This window comes from Podarcis muralis, chromosome 9, assembly GCF_964188315.1.
Source record: "Podarcis muralis chromosome 9, rPodMur119.hap1.1, whole genome shotgun sequence".
Taxonomy (NCBI): Eukaryota; Metazoa; Chordata; class Lepidosauria; order Squamata; family Lacertidae; genus Podarcis; species Podarcis muralis.
Window position 1 is genome coordinate 57,237,266 of NC_135663.1, and position 24,632 is coordinate 57,261,897.

Below are 24,632 nucleotides of genomic sequence, written 5' to 3' on the forward strand. Positions count from 1 at the left end.
CTCCCTTCCTGCACGGGAAGGTGTAAGCTGATCTTTCTTTGGCAGCCCTGCAAGAATTCAATTTTTAGAGGAAGGAAATTAATACCAGGCAGCATGCAATAGCAAGGAAAGGAATGTCTACTTAGATCTCATTTTCATTTAGATCTTGTATCACCTTTTTTTGGGGGGGGGACACTTAATAACTTAACAAATGAGTAGAGTTGGTGTAATGCATGGGAAAGGCCGATCAGGCCCAATCACCTTCTAAATCCGGCCTGCGGATGGTCCAGGAATCAGCGTGTTTTTACATGAGTAGAATGTGTGCTTTTATTTAAAATGCATCTCTGGGTTATTTGTGGGGCATAGGAATTTGTTCTTCTACCCCCCCCAAAAAAAAATATACTCCAGCCCCCCACAAGGTCTGAGGAACAGTGGACTGGCCCCCTGCTGAAAAAGTTTGCTGAACCTTGGTGTTGTGACTGGCAGACCAATCCATCATGGAGTGGCATAACCACTACCGCATCTCCAGCCCTGTCGCAATGGATGGAAAGATTTCTCAATTTTGGTTCTCTGTGTTTCTCATTTCCTCATCCAGCTCTCCACATTCACCTGCGATTTGCATTAAAACAACAACAACAAACAAACATGCTCAAAATCCACCAGCATTTTAGTGCAAACTTCTCCCAATAAACACATTTGTGTATGCATTTTTTTAAAACCAATGTACACATTTCCCCAAGCAGTTTCTGCTAATACAGTGCACCTTTGTATGTTATGTTCACCGTTATATTCATTCTTACGCACACTGTCCCCTGACATATGCATTTTTGCAAATATGGTTTGATTGGAGAACTGCATTGCAAAATTTGAATAAGTGCGAATTTTGGAGGGTAGTTCTGTTCTGGTTCGCAATATCGTTTCGGAAAGAGCAGATTTAATAGATTCGGCTTTAAATGAAAACTGAATCAAATTTCTTGGTCCCTTCCCACTCTACAGTTTTATGATTCTTCCCTGTCACTAGCCATTACTCTTGCCAGCCAAGGAAGATATCAGTGGGAGGAGAGGCCAAAGCTTGCTCTTGCTTGGAGCTGGCACAGCAAGTGGGCTCCGCTCAGGTCTCATGCTGCCAAATGGCAGCAGTAAACCTGGCTCGATTCAGTCCTTTTCCCTCCTAGAACGCCTCATTTCTGGTTCTACTTACTTGCATGTTTTGTGGGTGGAAGGATGAGGTTGTATCACTCCACAGGTAAAGTCCAGTGGGGCTGTTCTGGGCTGGTGAGAGTGAGACTTCTGTTCCATTTGATCCCCACCTCTGCCATCACAGCAGGTTGGGGTTTGGATTGTACCCTAAATGTGAAAGTGGCTGGCTGACAAGCCTCTGAATCGGATCTCACTACAGTGGTACCTCAGGTTACATACACTTCAGGTTACATACGCTTCAGGTTACAGACTCCGCTAACCCAGAAATAGTGCTTCAGGTTAAGAACTTTGCTTCAGGATGAGAACAGAAATCGTGCTCTGGCGGCATGGCGTCAGCAGGAGGCCCCATTAGCTAAAGTGGTACTTCAGGTTAAGAACAGTTTCAGGTTAAGTACGGACCTCCGGAACGAATTACGTACTTGACCCGAGGTACCACTGTACAAGGCCTTAGGCAAGTGACTGACTATTCTCAGTGGCATTATTTGATCGGCAGTAGGAATAAAACTTACCTACCATACTTTAGGCAGATATTTTAAGAATTGCCAAGGCAAAGCACTTGGAAGACTGCAAAAGTGCTATATGAACGCAACCATGTGGTTGTACTTCAGATACTTGCTTTTTTTAAAGACAAATGCCCATAAAGGGCAGTATCTCATGTAGTAAAATGGTATAAAGCAATGGACACTTCAAATCAAATCAAAACAAGCTTTATTATACTAGCCAAAGGCCATGATACAGCCATACAAACACCGTCAGGAAAAGAAACATCCATCTAACTATATAACTGCATATAAAAAGCAGAGCCACTGCCCGGACCATCAAGATTGGGGACTCCACACAGCACACAATATTTTCCTATTCAGACCTCGGAATCTCCTTTACAGTTTACTGCCATTTTTGTCCAGGTTCTTCTTCCTGATCTTTCTTGCTACCAGCTCAAAGAGGGCCACATTATAAGTCACTGGAGCATTAGCATCACTGAGCAGCCATAGAACCCTCTCCGCCAGGGAAAGAAAGAGTGCAATGGACACTTGAGAGACAAATTTCTAGCTCTCAGGAGGTAGCCCATGGTTTGCATGCAAAAGGTCTCAGATTCAGACTCTCTGACATTTGTTGAAGCATTCCTGCCTGAAATCCTGGAGAACTTATGTGAGGATCTGCCTCAATATCAAGCAATCTCCCCTGTTCTTGGTGTGATCTGGTTCCTTGCCTGGGGTGCTCCTAGAGCCAAATTTTACCACCGGAGACTTAAGTGACCTTGGCTGCAAGTGCGTGTGTTTTGCTAGCTAAAGCAGCTTTACGCAAGCTGTGAACTCTCCTGGTCACAGTTATCCATGCTCTGTTAAGCTCCAAGTTAGACGGAAAAGTGTTTGGAAACATCAGCTATTGCAAAACACACTGGGATCAGGTGAAGGGAGCACATCTCACTGATTATTGAAGAGCAGCACTGGCTGGCTGCCCAACTTCAGAGCACAATTCAAAGTGCTGGTGCTCAGCTTTAAACCTCAATTTGGCTTGGGTCTTTCTTAATATCAACCAGCTGGTGTATTACAGGGTCTTCAGGTGCAGCACCAGCTCAGGTGAAGCAGGTGATGACTCGAGAGAGGACCTTTGGATGACCAAACTCCACCTATGGAATTCTCCCCCATGAGGGAGGCTTACCTGGCCCTTGTGATGCTATCTTTTCAGCGACAGGCAAAGACCTTTTTTCTTTCCCCATGCCTTTAAACATCTACCCAGATTTCAATATTTTTTTATTGCTGCTTTTATTTCACTATATTGATTGTTATAGTTTTATTACACTTTTATGTGTGTTTTATTGTTGGTCATGAACCAAAATACCTATTGAAGGGTGCTATATAATGACAACAACATTGTTTTCCTTCCATTCTTCCTACTGCACTCTTCTGTGGTACATTGTAAGGAACTTATATTCGAAGAAGCCACAAATTCATTTGCTGTGGAGTTTGTATCATTGGGGAAAGAACTCATGAACAGAAGAATTTTCAGATGAATCTTGAACGTCCAGTATTTATAGGTTCATTTTTTTCCCCAGGGGCTACTCAAAGGTATGCAGTACCAGTACAGTGGTATCTCGGGTTACATACGCTTCAGGTTACATACGCTTCAGGTTACAGACTCCGCTAACCCAGAAATAGTACCTCGGGTTAAGAACTTTGCTTCAGGATGAGAACAAAAATCGTGCTCCGGCGGCGCGGCGGCAGCAGGAGGCCCCATTAGATAAAGTGGTTCTTCAGGTTAAGAATAGTTTCAGGTTAAGAACGGACCTCCGGAACGAATTAAGTACTTAACCCGAGGTACCACTGCACCTTTTTTCTTGTTGTTAAAAAGTGTGACATTTACTGTAACAACTTCATGGTGAGTACTGGCACCTATTTTTCAGGGGGGGGGGAGCACTGTATATGTTCATATGCATACCACAAGCTAACATCTGAAACAGCTTATTGCAACCATTCCCAAACCAAATTTTAATCAATTCCATGTAAAAGAAGCATTGTGTCTCATTTTATTCATACTGAAGTAAAGATACAAAGCCTTGAATGCAAATCTATATTGGAGAGTCCGGAATCCAGATTTCCTGCGCCAGCTCTTTAATCACAAAACCACTCACCTTTATTTCCTAAAGCACAATGGCGTGCTGTATAAATAGCACCTTACGCTGCAGAAGAAACCAGGAAGCAACACCAAAACATTCTCTTCCCGCACTCATGTACAAAGAGTGGTATATACTTGAGCTTGGTGGATATAACACATTCAGATCTGAATTAGACAGATCTGAATTTGGTCTGATTGTGAAGCTGCTGCATCCCCCCCCCAAAAAGAGGACTACAACCACTAAATGTGGAGAAGTTATCCTTTAATATGCTTCAGCTACTCTCATATTCTCAGTTACGAGTGTCAAAGGGTAGGCTTCCATCCTTTATAAGCATGCTTGCTTGTAAAGTGGGGATTCAAGTGCATCAATACATTGCATCTGTAGCTCCCACCCTCGTTCCAGAAGTTCGGAGCAGCCTTGTCACTTGGGGGAGTGAGGGCCAGGCCAAAATTTGATGCCCCTACCTGCTGCCCTCAGGCTGCCTTCCCAAAGTTGGCTAAGCGAGGTGCCGGGTTTTTGGAAGGAGGCGCAAGGCTCTGGCAGGGTCCCAGAGCCTTCCCATCTCCTTCCAAAAGCTGGGAAAGTGCTAACTAGACTTTGGAAAGGAGGAGGGAGGACTCCAGCTGCGTCCCAACATCTTTTGGGAAGGCTGTGCAAGGGCTGCAGGGGTGTGTGTGTGTGTGTGTGTGAAATGTTGCTGAGGGCCTTCAAAAAAGGCTTAAAGTCCTGCATGGGCCATGTTGGACCGCCCTAAGCTAGAGGAAAACTATGCAGAGCAGCAAATGCAAATTTTACTTTTTTCTACACTCCTCTCAATCTTCCATCTGGGCAAGCAAGTCATTATTGGGGTCCAGGGATCATTCCCACCAAACAAGAGCCAGAGAAAGTGGATCGGAGGAGCACCTTTTGACCCAGGTCTTGAAGTTTCCCATCCCTGGCTTTAGCAAAAGCTCCACAGGAACCAGATTGCTTTTCAGTATCACAGTGTAAACAAAGTATAGGAAGTGTTGAGAGGTGATACCATTTAAACCAAACAGTGAGCCGTGCAGCAAAAAATGATAAGGAGCACATGACATTACCGGTATATTCAAAGTTTGGGGGGTTTTGGCTCACATTTACACCCTCTCTACGTTTCCCATTTCATTTATAACGTGGCACTATAAAAGACCCAGTGTTTCCTGTAGTGCTTTTACTGCACTAAAAACAAAGAGATAAATGAATGAAATCTATCTTCGGCTGTGTGCAGAGTAAATCTGACAGCAATTAACTGTGAGCGTGTTAATAGGATAAACCAGGGCTGGCCCAATACATTCTGCTGCCTGAGGCCATGAACAAGACAGTGCCTCTCCTTCCAACTCAGCTGGCAGCTGAATCTGACTTCCGCACTTATGACATGACAGCATTATCCGCTGCATGTGAAGCACCAGGCTAGTTCAGGGGTGAGGAGTGCAGGCTGTGGAAGAGATACAGCTCTGTCCTCAATAGACTGGAATTGCTAGGGGCTTAGGAGGAACAGCCAGGAGGTTACTGCTGCCGCCACCACCTCTCAACAACCCCTCAGTCACCTCACTTTGCCGAATGCTAGGGCCAGTCCTGGACAACACATTTACTGCAGTAGGAGGGCAGCCATTTCCCACAAATCACGTCCACCAGCTCCACACCTGACATCGTATGTTACACCAGGTGTTGGACAGGGAAGGCCATGCCTACAAAGGCACAATTAGGAGTTTAAGGTAAGCTCCCAGTTGTTCCTTTGCAAATGGGGCTGACTGACAGTGCCAGTCAGCTGACTAAAGAGATCCCCATTGGGAAATCCCGGTATTAGAACCATACAAACAACCCCATTCTAAGCGGCCTGCACTTTCTAAAGTTTGCCACCAATATCTTTGCAGCAGTTTGGTTTCTCAAAAATGGAGCAGCTATAAGGGTTGAAGGGAGTATAATTTTGTCCCCAACCATGTCATGAGAACTAGCAAATAATTCTGTTCTGTTCTGGCACACACCCCATACATTTAAAGGACCCTTCAAAGAAATGTTGGAAATGTAGTGGGAAATTATAGCTCTGGGGTATAAACTACATTCCCCAGAATTCTTTTTTATTTATATATACTTTTCAGGTTTATACATTTCACTGATTTTACAATCATTTTGACATTTCAAAACTTGACTTACTTCCTCCTCTTTCTGCAGTTCCTTAAATTTATTTTTAATATCTTCTGCATATCCAAATTAACTTAATTTGCTTATTTATTCATCTTCTTTAAATATATACTCTTATGAAGCTGCAGGTTATTACAATAATCCTGCCAATGTTTTTATCTGTTTACAATTTATCTGTAGATATTCAATAAACCATTTACACTCTTTTATAAAAAGTTTGCTATCTTGGTTTCTTATTCTTCCAGTAAGTTTTGCCATTTCTGCATATTCCATAAGTTTTTGTATCCATTCTTCCTTTGCTGGGACTACTTCTTCGTTCCATTTTTGGGCAAGTAACATTCTTGCCACTGTAGTCGCATACATGACTAAGTTTCTATACAGTTTAGGTAGCTCTGTTCCTATAATTCCCAATTCCCCCCTCTCCGGATTCTTTTTGTGCGTTGTGGGGGGGGGGGGAGGTAATGTGCTTTAAATGTATGCTATCTATGCAGCCTGTGTCCCTTATGAAATTCACCTCCCCCAGTCTTAAACCATACATAAATGTAACATGACAAGCTGAATATATGGTTACAGAAACTGCAGACACTGCGCGATGAAGCTGCAATATATAGGTCACTAGTTTAAAGCATCTGAAAGATGTGGTTTTTGAATAGGTATATCCAGACTGTAAGACTCTAAATATATGTATATTGGAAGAATTAAGGTAGCATTGTCACTTGGGATAGTATGTCAGCCTGTTGAACAAAATCGACAGAGAGTTGTATGATACCATAAAGACAAAAAACAAAACAGACAATGAAGTTACCATGTAAATTGTCCAGTTGGTATCTGTTGGAATAAAATACATAATTGTGGCCTTTATCATGAAGCTCAGTGGTATTTAAATAGTTCATATAGCCACACTGTAAATGCTGGGCAGGGTTATGATTTGCCTTGTGTGAAACCTATTTGCCTTGACAAAGGGCTGGGTACAGCTAAGCCCAGAAACACTTTGCTCTAGGCTGGAAATTCAGCTCCTGTCCATGGTAGAGTCTTCCACGATTTGCACAGAGATGGATGAAGAAAGCCAAGGTCCCCATACGATCCAGACCGGCTTGCACAAAAAATATGAGTGTCGACATCATTAAACTTAAACCTCATTAGGGCTAAAGTCTGACGGCCGGACTTTCATGACAACCGATTTCAAAGAATACCACCAACCGTGCCACGTGTACCACACAATTCCATTGTCTGTCGCTGCCGAGTAGGGTCCATTGTAGTACAGGCCGTTCAGGTTGGCAGAGTGACATCTGGCAGAAAAAGAGAGAAATAAAGGATATCCTTTAGATTCACACAGAACCATCTATGCCCTGCAGTGCTTTCACATGGCAAATGCACGCACAACAACAATCTCAAATGTACACGCAAAGCGAATGTGGCTTACGTTTTCAAATCAGATAGAAGCTGGTTTGAGAGGAATTGCATCAAGACGCAGTATTTCTTTGGATTGCAGCTAATATCTTGCGTACATGGCTTTGGACAGCAGGGGTGGGAGCACCCTGGAGCCAGAATAAATGGTAATGTACACCCAGCCCATGTGTACGTGTAATACTGTGCTTAACACATTGCTTACCATAAGGGCAGAGGTCACAGATTACCACTTCTCACTGTTACAGCCACTGCATGAAATGTTTTGAAGCTGCAACTGTTCATTACCGTACTTTGCGTGCACCGTGATTTAACCTGGCAATGTTATTGTGACCCTAAGCCATGACTTATTGCTCTGTTAGTTCCTTCAGTCCCCCTCTCCAATATCATCCTAAATATCCTGCAGTAGCCAGGTCCGGATTAACCACCAGGGTAAAATACTATAGTAACTATATATACAGTGGTATCCCAGTGTCTCCATGAGATAAGTACACGTCAGCCAGCAATTCAGTATGGGGTGTGGGTGTGCATTATTAAAAAAAGAATCAGGAGGAGACCTCAAAGGTGCCATGAAAATGATTTATTAGCCAAATAAATTGTAGGCTTTGTGGCTCTTCAAGGGCAACTGGTTTTTAATTCATCTGAAGGATAACTGTCACTCTGAGATAGTGTCCAACACTCTTTAATTATCCTTTGAAAGGATTAAATCAGTTGCCCTTGAAGAGGAGTTGCAAGACTTGAAATGCACTGGACCAACAAATTATTTTCAGTTTGCTACTGAAATCTCTTCTATCTGTGCTTATTGCATTGGTGCCTTTCCTTCCTTCCTGCTTGTATGCAGCTGTAGTCCTTCTACCTGGCTGGATTAAAATTCCCACAGTTCCAATCTGGGTGTTGTTGCCTTGTCACATGGCACGGGATCAGTTACTAGGTGTGTGTATCTTACAAAAATGTAGTAATTGTCCATCATGAAGGATATATGATCTCTATCACCTGCTCTTGTTTGCTACTCTAAAGTTTTCTGAGATAGGGTTTGAGAACAGCAGCCTTAAACAAAAGTCTTTTTTGTTCCTCGTTCCTGCCACTTTGCCTGCTAATCACCACCATCTGAGAATGCTTCCGAACCTGTGATGATTGCACATGGGAACAACCACATGAAAGGAGTGCAGTTATGCGCCTTCCCTTCATTAGTGGCTTTGGAGTAACTTTGTGAATGCATTTCCTGCCAGCACTTGGGGTTTACATGATAGAACAAAAGTAATTACCCACAGCCTGGCTATTAGGCAACTGATGTCTATTTGCTAGGAAATCTCGGTGCAAGTTAAATATAGGCAGACTGGCCATCGGCCAACAGCTTAGGTTCTCCAAGCTACCTTTTAATTGGCTATGCAGAAATCCTCCCTCTCCAGCCCTAACCCTCGGAAGCCCTCTCTGCAAACTGTCTTCAAAACTCTCCATGATGCTACAGGGCTTTATTTGTCTTCGTAAGAAATAAAACAGCTCTGATCCATCTCCCCACCCCCAAACATCCAGCAGGAGGTCAGAACAGGGCCTTCTGCGGCACATTGCCGTGAGTCAGCCAGTCTACAGCTTCTGAACGTGAACGTAACAATAGTAAATGCTTTGTCAGTAGTATTCAGCCGCTCAGAGGCTGGGAGAGGGAAAAGAATATCTCATCAGACAGCCTGCTCCAGAGCAGGACAGGATTTCTCATTTTGAGCAGCACGATCCTGCCACAAGCAAAATGCCTGTCATTAGATGGGTGGGGTTTTGCATGGAGAAAGAGCTTGCTTCTTGCAAGGAGCTGTAAGGGGGTGCAATACACATTTGCCCACTCCACTACCCCCTTGCGGGATCCCTCTCTATTGGCCAGGAGAGGAAAGTGCAGGAAGTACCGTACATTGTATCCCTGCTCAATGTTGCAAAGAGGGCCCTGGAGCCAAAGGAGGGGATCCAGAAATTTCCTGGGACCTCAGCAAATGTTTGCACCTATTGGGCGAAGAACGAGCATTTGCATTTTGTGTAAGCCTACATAAAAATGCCTGGCGCTTCTTCCGCTGCCTGCTTCCTGTTCTCCCGGGCAATCCAGAGAGGTGGTGCTGAAGTCCCGGCAAAAGAGCATGAGCGGGTGAGGCCTGTAGGCGACACACTCCGCCTGCTGACGGGACTGCCATCTGCCAACGAAGGGCGCTGGAGGTGGCCCACCTTCAAACAGAGGAGGGCGAAGCTGCTCGTTGCCACCATTGACAGGTGAAGAACTGACTACATCTGGTGAATTTTCCAAACAACTCTCCTAAGAATCAGGAGATGGTTAATATTTGCACTGACTCAAATTATATTGCTAAAGGTATAAAAAGGGGGGGGAAACCTCCACTCAACCCTCCACCTCCAAGTAAAGGAGTATTTTCCCCGCCCAGGTGGGCCACCTTCTGCAAACCAGCCCAGAGATCTGTGTCGCCTTTTGTTGTTCGTACGTGACCAGGGTGTCCTGTCAGTGATATAATGTCAGTGCTGTCCTCTCCCTGCTGGTTGCCGCTTCTGTTCTTGCAGGCATCCTGCTCTATTGAATGCTCCATTGTTCACCACAAAAGAACATGGCTTTAAAAAACAGCAGGCGGGCGGCGTTGGAATGGAGATGGGCACTGTCCTTTTTGGAGTGCATCAGCACTGCACAACAAAGTCACCATCGCACACCAATACCATCAGTTTTTAAAGAGACACCAACTCCCCTCAGCTCCAGTAGAAAACCTCTTCGATTTATAGGCCACCAAGTAACAGCATACATTAGGCTCAGTTGCTGACAAATCTAACACTGCAAAAAAATTTGCTGGGTGCCTGTCGTGCTCAAGCAGGACAGATATTCCCCTCTCCCCTATGTGCTTACCGTTATTCTTCTGCCCTAGCAGTTAATACCATCACATTGACTCTGAATCGGACTGATTTGTTAGAGTGTTTTGCAGATGAGCCTGATTCTATGAGCCTCTATACTGAAATAGAGTGAATTTGCGGCTCTGCACCAGACAAGGCTGCAAAGCTTCTCCTTGCCTTTGAGATGGGCAGAACAGGTGCCCTTGCTGTAGCCATGCCAGTACTTTGCCAAGAGATGAGGGAATAGCAAGCGCTCTTTATATTTTATCCTGTGCGTTGTTTAAATGTTGTTGTCGTTTAGTTGTGTCCGACTCTTCGTGACCCCATGGACCAGAGCACGCCAGGCACTCCTGTCTTCCACTGCCTCCCGCAGTTTGGTCAAACTCATGCTGGTAGCTTTGAGAACACTGTCCAACCATCTCATCCTCTGTCGTCCCCTTCTCCTTGTGCCCTCCATCTTTCCCAACATCAGGGTCTTTTCCAGGGAGTCTTCTCTTCTCATGAGGTGGCAAAGTACTGGAGTCTCAGCTTCAGGATCTGTCCTTCCAGCGAGCACTCAGGGCTGATTTCCTTAAGAATGGATAGGTTTGATCTTCTTGCAGTCCATGGGACTCTCAAGAGTCTCCTCCAGCACCATAATTCAAAAGCATCAATTCTTTGGCGATCAGCCTTCTTTATGGTCCAGCTCTCACTTTCATACATCACTATTGGGAAAACCATAGATTTAACTATACGGACCTTTGTCGGCAAGGTGATGTCTCTGCTTTTTAAGATGCTGTCTAGGTTTGTCATTGCTTTTCTCCCAAGAAGCAGGCATCTTTTAATTTTGTGACTGCTGTCACCATCTACAGTGATCATGGCGCCCAAGAAGGTAAAATCTCTCACTGCCTCCATTTCTTCCCCTTCTATTTGCCAGGAGGTGATGGGACCAGTGGCCATGATCTTAGTTTTTTTGATGTCTTCCAATTCAGAAAGAGCGGGGCCTTCCTGTGCCACTACAAGGAATGTTGGAAACCGGAGCAGAATTTGCCACAATTTACATGTTCATCGGAGGTCAGGAATAGAAATCACCCAAGTAATATGAATAGAAATTTGTTTCTGCTTCTTTTTAGTACACACATATTATTATTATTATTTTACAATTTATTAAATTTATATACCATCCTTCATCCAAACAGCACAGGGTGGTTTGTAATATTATGTAGTTACATCACTTTCTGTATCATTTTTGACATTTTAATTGCAGGGAAATGCACTGGAATTGATTGCATACTTAATTTGGCATGTGGGGGTGACTTTTGCCAATTCCTCTCTCTTCATTTGCAGCCCACCCCCCCAGCACCACTTCCAATGACTGCCCCGCCCAAGCCAAGGGCAGATTTTCAGAGACTGCAGAGAAGCAGGAGGTGGAAAATTCATGTTCCATGAATGTTAACTTCTTGCATTCATGGAAAGAAAAGGCCAGGATCCAAGCCTCCATTGGGTTTGAAACTAGCAATAAAAAGTAAACAGCAAGAGCTGGAATAATCTATTTATGGTCATTATTGTGTGACTCCAAAAGATGTGACTCAGTTGGGTATATTCGGCAGTGATTCACCAGAAACAAACGTGACTCTCCAAAGAGCTCAGTAAAATGCAGACAAATTTCCTTCTGAAGTCAGTGGAAGATTTGAGTTCGCTGCAAACAGGATTTACACACAGGTTCATTTCCTCCCTTTTATTATTTTAGCATTGACGAGAGTAAAAAGATTTAGATTTGGATCAGCCCCACTTAGGACTGCTTGGATGACACTTGCAGTCACTGGTGACATGGCCTGTGAGATATTAGGTAAGGGACAGGTCTGGGCAATTTCCCCACAAAAACGCAGAGCAAATAAAGGGTGACATAGACAAACATTGTAGCTAATTTTGATGGACAACCCTTGCCAAGCGAATTTAGATTGCTCTAAAATGGTAAAAGGCAACTCATTTCCAAAGGAACAAGCACATTTATTCTGTAGTTGTTGCATAACTATATTGGCTTACTATTTTTAAATCTAATGACTTTTCTTTCAGCAGCTGCCATTAAAGTTTTGTTATTATGCCGCTACTAATCCAGGAGTCTTCTTCGCCTGCCTGATTTTGTGCAGGTCTCCATGATGTTGCTAAAAACGTGCGGAGTCTCTCTGGACAAAGGGATTAAAAAATAACCCCGTTAACATTTATTAACTCATTTCCAGCGCTAACCTGCCCTACATTTCCAAACAAATGCCACATCTGATCTGGCAAGGGGCCAGATGAGACGTGACAGTGGCAGACCTGTCTGTGTGTGTCAGAATCGGATTGTGGCACATTTCATATGAAATCGGGCATTGGGCAACTTAAAGGGCAGCAAGGGAAAGCGGGAAAGGAGGGCTGAGTCCCCCCATTTGTTTTGTACCCTCAATGACTTTTTCACAGCAGCTTTTTCCCCAAAAAGCAATGGGCCAGATTTAACGGAGTTGTTGCACTAGCGGAAATCAGCTTGAGCCCTGCTAATGAAACAGGACTTTCCCCCTTCTCTTCTTCCTGTACTAAGCTGCGCCCTCCCCAAATCCACTTGGGAGAGTTGGGAGAACCCCAAATACAGGGCACTAGGGCAGTAGAGGGGTGATCGTTCTGTCTAGCAAACAGAAATGATTGCACTGATGGAAAAATTAATTGTCTTAGTGCAACACTGAATTTCCCCCTAGGGTGGTTTTTTGTTTGTTTGTTTGTTTTTTAGGGTGCAGGTGGCAGCAGTGGATACAAGCAGGGGAAGCTTTTGTCTATTAATTATTATTTTTCCTTATAGCTTTCCATAAAAATGGACAAGATTGCTAATATAACACACACACACAGCTTAATCATTAGGACCTCTAAATGATTTATGTAAAATATACATTGTGTTACTGATAAAATCAAGTGTTGAAACAAGTTAACATAAAGCAATATTGCAGTAAGCAATATTGCAATATGTTTCACAATAACGCCTTCTAAAAACTGGGTAATTGATCACATAATTGATCACGTGCTGTGGTGCACAAACACCATTTGAATGGCAATGTCCATCCAGTTGGGGGGGGGGGGCTGGCATTTTGAGCTTGGGATCAAGACTCAGAATTGTCTCCAAACTCAAACCAGAGCCAGCATAGCTGGTGTAACCTGAATCACGTGCTTCCTATAATTAGCCTCAGTCAACAGCCTGGCTGCAGCGCTGTAAACCAGCTGAAGTTTCCGTCATTTGACTTTTCCAAGAGCACACTGCAGTAGTCCAAATGAGATATCTAGTATACCCATAAAAGGTAAAGGGACCCCTGACCATTAGGTCCAGTCGTGACCGACTCTGGGGTTGCGGAGCTCATCTCACTTTATTGGCCGAGGGAGCCGGCGTACAGCTTCCGGGTCATGTGGCCAGCATGACTAAGCCACTTCTGGCGAACCAGAGCAGCGCACGGGAATGCCATTTACCTTCCTGCTGGAGCAGTACCCATTTATCTACTTGCACTTTTGACGTGCTTTTGAACTGCTAGGTTGGCAGGAGCAGGGACTGAGCAACGGGAGCTCACCCCATCGTGGGGATTTGAACCACCGACCTTCTGATCGGCAAGTCCTAGGCTCTGTGGTTTAACTCACAGCGCCACCCGCGTCCCTTAGTATACCCATACCTCACTTGAAATCGCACCTTCTTGCTTTATAGCAAGTCCAACTTGAAGTAGGCTGTGATCTACGATCCAGTATAAAAACTGGCAGTGATCTACCACGCAGGGGTGGGTGCAGGGTGAGCGGGCGCTGGCTGCTTCTCCCAAGGGGGCAGGGATGGGGGCAGGGTGGGCAGCAGGGATGGGTGGGCAGGCGCTGGCTGCTGCTCCCAAGGGGGCAGGGATGGGGGCAGGGTGGGCAGCAGGGATGGGTGGGCAGGCGCTGGCTGCTGCTCCCGACACCAGCTACTTCCCCCCACCATGGCAGGGGTGGGTGCAAGGAGGCACACATGCGTCAAAACAGCCCCTCCTGTGAGAGGAGTTCAAGACAAGGTTGTGGCTGCTCAGGTACATCTCCAGCGGAGGGGGCATGGCGATCGACCAGAATTCATTCCAGGATCGACTGGTCGATCGTGGTCGACACCTTGGACATCTCTGCTTTATAGCATCACCTGCATTCTGACACATGGCCTTTCCCCGGAATTAGGAGAAGGCAGGTTGGGGAAATACGAAGTAGTGATACAGATTCTTTGTTATACAGCCTGAGTAGCAAAAGGTATACAGTGGTGCCCCGCAAGACGAAATTAATTCGTTCCGCAAGTTTTGTCGTCTAGCGAATTTTTCGTCTTGCGAATTATTATTTAGACAAAGGAAACAAAGTCGCGAGACATTTTCGTCTTGCGAAGCAAGCCCATAGGGAAATTCGTCTTGCGAGGCAACTCGCAAACGGAAAAACCTTTCGTCTAGCGAGTTTTTTGTCTTGCGAGGCATTCGTCTTGCGAGGTACCACTGTACAGTGGTACCTCGGGTTAAGTACTTAATTCGCTCTGGAGGTCCGTTCTTAAGCTGAAACTGTTCTTAACCTGAAGCACCACTTTAGCTAATGGGGCCTCCTGCTGCCACTGCGCCGCTACTGCACGATTTCTGTTCTCATCCTGAAGCAAAGTTCTTAACCCGAGGTACTATTTCTGGGTTAGCGGAGTCTGTAACCTGAAGCGTATGTAACCCGAGGTACCACTGTATTTCATGCAAGGTAACACAGAACGATCATGGTATTTCCCCCTAATATAACACTTATTTGTGTTACATGCGCATTTTAACACACTCCCCCCCCCCCAATAAATACATTACAATTTTGGAGACATTGTTTGGTTAGAAAGCCACATAGTAAAACTCGGAGAAGTATGGATTGTGAAGAGTAGCTGCTTTTATGGCTTGCAGATTGTTTGGGCAGTGCAAATCAGGCAGGTTGACATTGTGTGCGAACTGAACCAAATTTATTCCCCATCCCTAGAATAAATGCATGTAGAATAGAAATGATAATAAAATACTTCAAGTGCAAGCAAAGTGGGTGGCGGAAAGAGAGTTACCTAACCTGTTAAACCACCAGCCAGCTTTATCTTCTTCAGCGCAGTTCTCTTCGTAGTTGTCATTATCTCTGTCCTTTGTACTGAATTTCATTCCTTGGTGGTTTGCCCACCATTTAACTTCAGGGTGAAACCCCCCAGTGAGGGAATCTCCTGCTGTTCCAGAGTATTGCCCACAGTTCATCTTGTAAGAGCTCTGGTTGATAGAGGGAAGAAAAAATAATCTGAAGCAGTAAGGTGTAACCTCGGCATCCAAAGAACTTCATCAGAAGAACATGCGCGCAACCCAGTCAGAAGCAGAAATATCTCATACAGTTTCACTTAACATGGAGTGGGGGTAATATAAAAGGCAAGCAGGTGTTTAAGGTGAAGGAGAAAAAGTTAAGATAGATTAGAAAGTGTTTCATATTTCTAAGATGCAACATTTGCCCCCCACCATGTATTTACAATCCTAATTTCTATTAGAAGTGCCAAGGTGTCAGTTAACGAAGTTCATTTTATTACCTGTTCGTCTCCAACTCTGAAATTTTCATACTGTGCAAAACGCTGTTCATCCATAAAATCAGACAGATCAATTTTCAAGGTATAATTCCCTGAAAAACAACAATGATAGTATTGAGGATAAATTATCCATTGGAGCAGAGAGAGCTTCCATTCAATTCACTTGGTGCCTTATAAGGTGTCAGATTCAAGAAGTGTTGAATTCAACCAGAAGCTAAGAAGGAAATATCAGGAGCACACCAAAAATCTGTTTCTGATTCTTCCTGCTTAATTTTAACCTTAATTTTAACCTAAGTTTACTTGTCCCTAGGGATGGAAGGATCCGTCAGTTTTGGTTCTCTCAGTTTCTCATCTCTCCAATCTTAAAATCAGTTGTCCACATTTCTGCAGCCATTTGCAATTTATTTATTTAAATCCTCCAGAAAATTCACCAGCATTTTAGTGCAAATTTCTCTTAACAAACACCATTTTGTTTCATTGGAGAACCGCATCTCAAGATCTGGATAACTGCAAATTTTGAAAGATGCTTTTGTTTTGGTTCTCCCCACCCCACCCCCGGAAAGTCTGAATTTGATAATTTGTCCATAAATGCGAATGGAATCAAATTCTTCCCCATTCCTTCCTGCCCCACACGATGGGCGTGATTTAGGCCAAACCATACTGGGATTCAAGAGGGGAGGCCTGGCAGGCCTAATTAAGCCCACAGGGGAGAGAGAGGAAGCAAATCAGTTACAACCACGTTGGGGAAATTAAATGGTTGATTCCAGCCTTTGTTTCTAGCGTTACACAATCAGCAATGTTCCTGTCATCATTGGTTTTCTTTACCTTAATGAACATTTACTAAGCAGGCCTTCTTACCCTGAGAGGTCAGATAGTGGAGATTTTTATTTCCAAGCCAGTATTCACCATCTGGTGAAGCAAAATTGCCAAAACCTTGTTCATACTCAGCCCAGTCTCTGAAAACAAAATGTAAATTTCTGATTTGGGTCACTCAAAGAGGATTATCAACTCGTCCTTATAAAAAAATATATATTTTTTATAACCAAGAGGATTTTCAGACGCTCTTTAATGAAACACCCCTTTGAGTTGCACAGTGTTCTAAGTATTAAATCCCCAGTATTATATCAGTATATTTAGGGACATGCTTCTGGGTATATTTCACAGCAACCTCCTTTGTTTCCAATAGCTTCACTCCATCACAAATAGGAATATTAGTTTCTATTTGATTGGGTGAAAAAATTGCTGCTACTGTTTTGTGAAGATGCCACGCATGGAGATTTGCCTGCTAGGAATGCCTTTGGCATCTTGGGTCCTAATAGGTCATGTGCCCCAACTTCAGTGGGAGTGAGGCATACCCTCCAACATTTCTCCAATGAAAATAGGGAAGTCCCATTCCATAATGATCATTTTACTATTTATACCCCACGCATCTTACTGGGTGGCCCCAGCCGCTCTCGCCGATTTCCAACACATATAGAAAATTAAACATTAAAAAAACTTCCCTATATAGAATTGACTTCAGGCGGCTCGGGGGTCAGATAATTCCATACCCTCCAATATATCTCCAGTGAAAATATGGAAATCCTAAGGAAAAGTGGGACATTCTGGGATCAAATCAGAAACCAGGACAGCTTCTCTAAATCAGGGACGTCCCTGAAAATTAGGGACACTTAGAGATTCTGAGTGAGGTCGTACTTACTCAGCGCTGGGTATCAGGAGTCTCCTACCATTCAGTGTCTGAAAGAAAGTCCTGCACAGGCTTTTGCTAACCTTGTCACAGTCCCCAGGGAACTAAAGCAGTCTTAACTCCACACACAGAACTCTTTGAGGTGCATGAGAAGAATTAGAAAAAAGGACCCTGTCTGAGCTGTTTAAATAAATACAATTTTTGGTGGTGGTGGTAAACTGAATGCTTATCTTAGCCAACTTCTCATGGGTCTAGTTGGACACAGAGGAATGGTGTTTGGAACTAGCTGGGAAAGGGAAGAAGGCTCAGAGCCTGGGGAGTGGTGGTGGGACAACGATGGGTGGTCATAGGGAGAAGAGGAGGTGGTGGAAGCTGAAGCGGTAGCAGGGCTTAGTGAGCTGGGAGAGCCTGTGGCAGAGAGAAGTGCAGAATCAGAGGCAGAAGCTGAAGTAAGAGAGTGAGAGCAGGGAGGCCAAGAGGCAGAGATGAGTCAGGCTGGTGAAGAGTCACGGGTGTCTCCCCTTCCTGCTGCGACAAGGTCCCCTACCCCTTTGTCTTCCAGAACCAGAAGAGGCATGAAAAAGGCAGAGAAGAGGTTGGCTGCACACTGGTAAAGTCTCCAACTGCTTGGAAAAAGCCCTGGAGAGGAGGCGACTTAGATGACTGTGGGGAGGCGGAAACTTACAGTCGCTGCAACTGATACAAGGGGCCAGATCTACTGGGAATGCGCTGCTGTGCTCATTGGGCCTGACACTCAGCCAAGTCTGTGGATATTGTGTTTTTGCTAATAAAGTGTTAACTCCAACTTTGAATTTCATATACTGATTGGAACGCTCCTATGACACCAGTCCAGTTTTTATATTTGGATTAGGAAAGGTTTAGATAGAAAAAAGAGAACTGAAGTCAGACATGAAAATGACACAAGAGTCATGAGTGTATGTGGAGCAGATGGACGTAGCTTCTCCTGGATCATCAATGAGAAGCACTGAATATTACATTGCATCTTTCACTTTCAGGAGTTAGTACAGGGATAGGTTTAGCATTAGCATTTACCTCCTTCCATGTGCCTATGACTTAGTTCTGATTTTAAGCCCACCACTTACCTATCAAAATTTTGACTCCCGTCTGACCGTCTCTGAAAGACCGTCCATCCTCCTCCTTCTGACATGTCACAGTAGGCAAAGAATCCTCTGGGGCTCTCAAGAGGTTTCATCTTGTAATATCCACTCTGTTTGTGTCCAGCGTTATAGATCTCCGCACAATCTGCATTGCCCCAAGACAACAGTCATTCCAAATAATGAAATTTGGTCTTGTTCTCATTACCGCTATAATACATGCAGAGAGACACTTGGAAGGGGGTCTGTATTGGATTCTGACATTTTATACATCTACTCAAATGTTAGTCCCATTGTGTTCAACAGGGCTTTCTCCCAAGTAAGTGGGTGCGGGATTGTGTCACCCAGCGATACATGATATGCCTAGAAAGCTAAGATAACATTTGCTGTTTCAAATGGTCTTGTTCCATGATCTCGGTTGAACTGTTTCAGGCTAAACCCCCGGAAGATTTCAAGTCATTTGTTGGTTAAATAAATACAAGGGAAACAGTTGGAAATTGGAGTTAACAAATTCCTAATTATATATGTTTATCCCACAAATCCTTTTCCACTGTTACTGCTGACTTGGTCTTTATTGAAAGCATATTATTTGTACAAAACCAAAAAACCTTTCCCTCTTTATTTGCAGCCTCCCAAGTCGGATTGACTATGCATATCTGTAAGCCCAGCTTACCTTCTAGCCTCCATTTCTGGCTCTTGCAATTGTAAAAATTAACTGTTTATTTCTCAGTGTGGGAATAGCGGTGGCTGCATATACAATATACCTTTAAAACAGCCCACCAAAGCATCTTTCTCACTGCCGTTTGCTGAGAATTATAGCTCTGCAAGGGGTAAACTGCAGCTGCCAGGATTCTTTGGGGGGATGTGCTTTAAAGGTATGGTGTATACCATGGGTCGGCAAACTAAGGCCCGGGGGCCAGATCCAGCCCAATTGCCTTCTGGATCCAGCCCACAGACAGTCCGGGAATCGCCACGTGGATCAGCATGGAGATTCTGATCGTTCGGGCTGCACCATTCCCCCCCCCCCACACACCGTTGCGGCGCCTCCTCCCTCCCTCCTCCTGGCTTCTCCCTGCCCTGCCTAGAGGAGGAAGGTACTGGGCTTTGTTGAGCCACGGTTGGCTGAGCACCATTTTAAGCAGCCCCTCTCTGGAGCCAGCCCTTTCACACCGCTCGTCATCATCGTCTCCGCCACCACCAACCCCTGCTGCTCGCAAGGCACAAGAGCCATGGTTGGCTGAGCGCCATTTAAAGCAGAGTAGCCCCTCTCCAGAGCCAGCCCTTTTGTGCTGCTCATCATCCCTCCGCCACCGCCACCGCCAGCCCCTGCCACTCGCAAGGCACAGGTAAGCAGCCCCCGGGGCTCATCCGGTGCTGTGGAGAAGGGAGGGGAGAGTCATGGGGGGGATTTCCCCCCAAAAAATATAGTCTGGCCCCCCACAAGGTCTAAGGGACAGTGGACCGGCCCCCTGTGGAAAAAGTTTGCTGACCCCTGGTGTATACAAGCCCCATCCATATCGCCAATGCTATGGCCTTTGCAGTATGGGTAGGGCTGGCCACTGTGCCTCTCTTTGTTTTCGGTACAAGACTTGCCAGATGTCGGGGACTGGCTGGATGAGGAGGAATGGTGGGGGTGAGGGCAACCAGAGAATCTCCTAGGGAAGCCTCAGAAGAGAAAGGCTCAGACCCAGCGGAATGCTGGTGGGACACTGAAGACACGTCAGAGGATTGGGGGGCAGAATGGTTGGGCAGAACAGGCTTCAGTGAGAGAGAGGAACCAGAGGCAGAAAGCACTGCAGATGCAGGACAGGCAGCTGGGAAGGAGGTGGGAGCTGAGGCTGCAACAGATTCACAGGAGCCTGCCAGTCCCCCTACGGTATATTCAGCTCCCCTCCCGCCTTGTCACCAAGAACACGCCAGACCTTGCATGTAGAGGAACAAAAAGCACAGACCAAGTTTAAGATTGCAAGGAAAACAGCCAACTGCTTTGCTGGGAGCCAGTCTTGCCCACAGGTTCCTCTGTTTGCATTCTGTTTCCTGGAATAAAGAATCCCCTTTACTGCTCATCTCCAAGCCTCTGTGCTGACCTGCAGCTGAAGCAGCCCTGACAGCAGGGCAATATGGCATCACTGACAGGCCAGACAGGTCTTGCTTTCCAACCCTCTGTCTGAAGGACTGCACAAAGTGCATGCCACTCTTCTCAATAGGTCTCAGAGATCACTCCAGATCTCTTCTTGACTAGCTGGATATGCATGTGTCTTGTGTACATTAAAATAAATAAATGACATTTACTCCCGGGAAGCTCATGCCATCAAGTCATTTGTTCACCCCACAGTTTTCCACACATTTCCCTGTCAACTTTCCTAAATGCTTAAATTCAGATTTAAAAGTGGATTTTCTTAGCTGGGTTACAGTTCCCTTTAATCCGCATCGCCCCAAACTAAAATTCTGGTATGTGCTTGATTCTCTCCCTTTAAAAACTGGAGCCACCCTCAGTTGTTAAAGGCTGCTGCATTTATTGAATATGCTGCTGAGCGGATGGAAAAATTAAAGGAAGCAAGCTGCTCAAAAAAAGGGATTTGCCGATTTAACTTTTGGAAGTTCAGGCTATGGTAGCTGCATGCCATGGTTTGGCACAAGGATTGGGTGGAGCCTATTTGAAAAGCAGAGAGAGAGGGAGGGAGATTTAGCTCAAACCTTTATATTCTCTTTCTTCTCCCAGATCAATAACACTGTTTTCACTTCCTTTATCTCTGAACTGCATGTCCTTCTCGATTAAGAGCTGCACAATCTTGGCTTGTTGCTGCTTCACACTTTGTTCCAGAAGTCTCACCTGGGCCTGGAGTTTCAGCTGCTCTTGGAAACAACTCTCTAAAGTCTGCCGGAGCAGTTCATTAATGGAAGAAGGAGGATGGAGAAGCATTAGTTGGGTCACTTCCAGACAAACCTGTTCATTGAGCATGCATTCCTATTTGCATCCAGAGAGGTTAGACAATGTTCTGTTGAACAACTCTTATCGCACTCTTGCCAGTGCATTTTCAATCGCTTTCATTATCGTAAAAAGTCTGATTTCAAAGGGGAAGCACATTTGCTGCCCAAGAGCTCCAAATCAACTTTAATTGCACAACCTGAATTTTCTGTTAGGTTATTGATGCCCACGTGAAAATAGTGGCAGTGTGGAATCACTGAATTGTAGAGTTGGAAGGGACGCCAATGGTCATCTAGCCCAACTTGCTGCAATGCATGAATCCTGCCCAAAGCTGTCCCTGGCTAGACTCGAACCACCAACCTTCTGGTTAACCGCCAGATGCACAAACCCACTGCACACAGGTTTCCCACCTATCACCGCCTATCACATTCAGGCCCATGAGCCTATTTGAAAATAAGGAATGCAATATGCTCTTAAATTAGTAGTGCAATGTTTCATAGCTAAAGTTGTGATTAATCATTTGATGTGGATTTGGTGGTAGCAGTTCATCAGGAAATCTTTGTGGAACAGACTCTTTTTGTGCTCAGAAAGGTAACCCTGTTTGAGCAAGGAATATGGAGTTCAGACAAAGAAAACTCTGTGTGTCTAAGACGCATGAGTGCCCCACAGAATGGAATTCAATCAAAGTTGGTACTTTGTAGGAGCTACATGCATCCATTGATCCAGCCAGTATTAATAACTGGCGAATTTACATAAACATTGCAGAAAAACCTGCCTCATTCTCTTATCCATATGACGATAGCAACAAGTGACACACACAGACAGTCTTTAATATCCATGCTCATTCTGTGCTGCTGTTTTTGCCCTTTTCCCTGGTTTGAAATTATCCATTTGGTTCTTAAAAAAAAAAAAATACTATCTATCTATCTATCTATCTATGTATGTATGTGCCAATCTATCAACACGTCGTTCTGTTTAGTGTTTTCTTTTCTTTGATAGGACAACACTACGTATTAGATTAGTGCAATTCTACAGCAGAACTTTCTTGGTTAAAACATACAAGATTCCCCCCTTCTCCAATTTAATTACATTTTGGCTTGACTTAAAAGTAGGAATTTGTTATTACAGTCAGGAAATACATACACAATCTGGGTCATAATTACATAGTGTTGCTTGCGGTGAAACAGAAGACTTCTGCACAGGACCAGACTTTGTTGGAGTCCCCTCCCCTCACTTTTTCACTACAAAAGATGTAATTCAGTTTTGTTGCCTAATAGCAGGAAAAGAGCTAGATTGGAAGGCAGGAGGAGGAGGAGGAGGAGGAGGAGGAGGAGGAGGAAGGGGCAGCAATGATTCTGAAACTTCTGCATGGATGAAAAATTCAAAACAGAATATTATTTATAGACTAGATCCCTCTTGGCTTCAGTATTCATTCCTAGGTTGCTTTAAATAAGCGTTTGTTGCTCGAGGCATGTTGATGCTGGAGCGATCTTGATTGCATGCCTTCCCTTTTAAATATTTGTGTTGCATCTCAGATGTTTGTTTTTCATTTAATTCCTATCCTTGAGTGCAATCCAATATATGGCAGTGGAGAACAGCCTGGAAAACATGCGGCGGGATTAGGCAGCTTGTCAGGAAACTCTTCCAGAGGGACGGGCTCGGTGCCAGTCCAAAGCAGCTTCGGTAATGCTCCAACTATTCTCCATGGAAGAGAAGGGAACTTGCCTGCCTGTTGGCTGTGATGCTGCTTCAGTGTAAAGAGTGGAGCCCCTCCTTGCAGGTTCAGGTGTTGAACCATTCCTAGATTCGTAGCTGCTATATTATCCACCAGTGCTGCCAACTGACTAAAGGACTTTTACCGGATTAATTATCTACATTTTAGCTGCTTTGTTGTGCAGTTAGCTGATTCAGTGTAACTTCAGACGGAACTGGATGTTCCAATCAAAACAGGCAATTGTGTTCCTAACTTGTCTCAGACCAACAGATTAAAAGGGATCTCGCTGTTTCAAAGCCTCTACCTCTTAACCAACAAAAGCACTACAACTCCCATCATCCCTAGCTAGCAGGACCAGCAGTGGTCAGGGATTATGGGAATTGTAGTCCAAAAAAAACAGCTGGCGACGCAGGTTTGGGAAACACTGAACTAAAGGCTTAATAGACTAATACAGTGGTACCTCAGGCTAAGTACTTAATTCATTCCAGAGGTCTGTTCTTAACCTGAAACTGTTCTTAACCTAAAGCACCACTTTAGCTAATGGGGCCTCCTGCTGCCGCTGCGCCGCAGGAGCACGATTTCTGTTCTCATCCTGAAGCAAAGTTCTTAACCTGAGATAATATTTTGGGGTTAGCGGAGTCTGTAACCTGAAGCATATGTAACCTGAAGCGTATGTAACCTGAGGTACCACTGTATACTGATTCAGATGCCTCCCATACTATTTTATTATTATTTATTGGATTTATATACCACCCTATACCCAGAGGTCTCAGGGCGGTTCACAGAACAAAATAAAAATATAAAACCACAAAATATATAATCAAAATAAAAACAATCACCCAATAACACCCCCCAAAAAAACCCCACATTTTAAAAAGGCATATTGCATACCTTAGGATAAAGACAAATGCACTATCCCCATTTTATACAGACAGGATGGATATGTGGAGGAAATTAGCATCTTACATAGCTGGATAGATTCAGGATCCATAGGAAGCTGCCGTATGGGGAGTCAAGTTATTGGTCCATCTAGATTATTATTGTCTACACCAGAGATGGGGTACCTCAGGCCTTGGCACTGAATGTGGCCCTCCTAATTTTTCTGTCTGACCCTTGGGTCTCTTCCTGGGCCATGCACCCTCGCTAACCACATCTCCCCTGGCTCTGTTTTGCATCTTTGTACTCTGCTTGAATGTTTTTGCTTGGCTGGCATGTGCCATTGAACTCTGATAATGCCTCTTGTTTAGAAGACTGAAAAGGATGTGCAAGAGCACATAGAGGTGAAATGCACATTTGTTGCTCCGCCCACTTTTGTCTCAGGCCCCACCCACCACTGACATGCGATCTCTTTAAGATCAGACAGAAGGTAAGGTGACAATTGGTCTGGAGA

The 24,632-nt window shown here is 44.6% G+C and overlaps 1 protein-coding gene across 7 annotated transcripts in view; it reads right to left on the reverse strand.

Annotated features, from left to right (window-relative positions):
* Window positions 1–1,870: 1,870 nt before the first annotated feature.
* FGL1 (fibrinogen like 1) overlaps window positions 1,871–24,632 on the reverse strand; it is a 37,111-nt gene continuing 14,349 nt past the window's right edge. For 6 of the 7 annotated variants that reach the window (XM_028744716.2, XM_028744721.2, XM_077934299.1 and 3 more), the window contains 6 exons: window positions 21,297–21,477; window positions 18,588–18,747; window positions 16,656–16,753; window positions 15,801–15,889; window positions 15,305–15,492; window positions 1,871–7,245 (listed from right to left, as the gene is read on the reverse strand). In XM_028744716.2, coding sequence (XP_028600549.2) covers window positions 7,086–7,245; window positions 15,305–15,492; window positions 15,801–15,889; window positions 16,656–16,753; window positions 18,588–18,747; window positions 21,297–21,477 — 876 coding nt within the window. In that variant the 3' untranslated portion in view covers window positions 1,871–7,085. Of the gene's footprint in view, window positions 7,246–12,256; window positions 12,397–15,304; window positions 15,493–15,800; window positions 15,890–16,655; window positions 16,754–18,587; window positions 18,748–21,296; window positions 21,478–24,632 lie in introns of all 7 variants that reach the window. The other variant, XR_013394271.1, reaches the window with a different exon arrangement.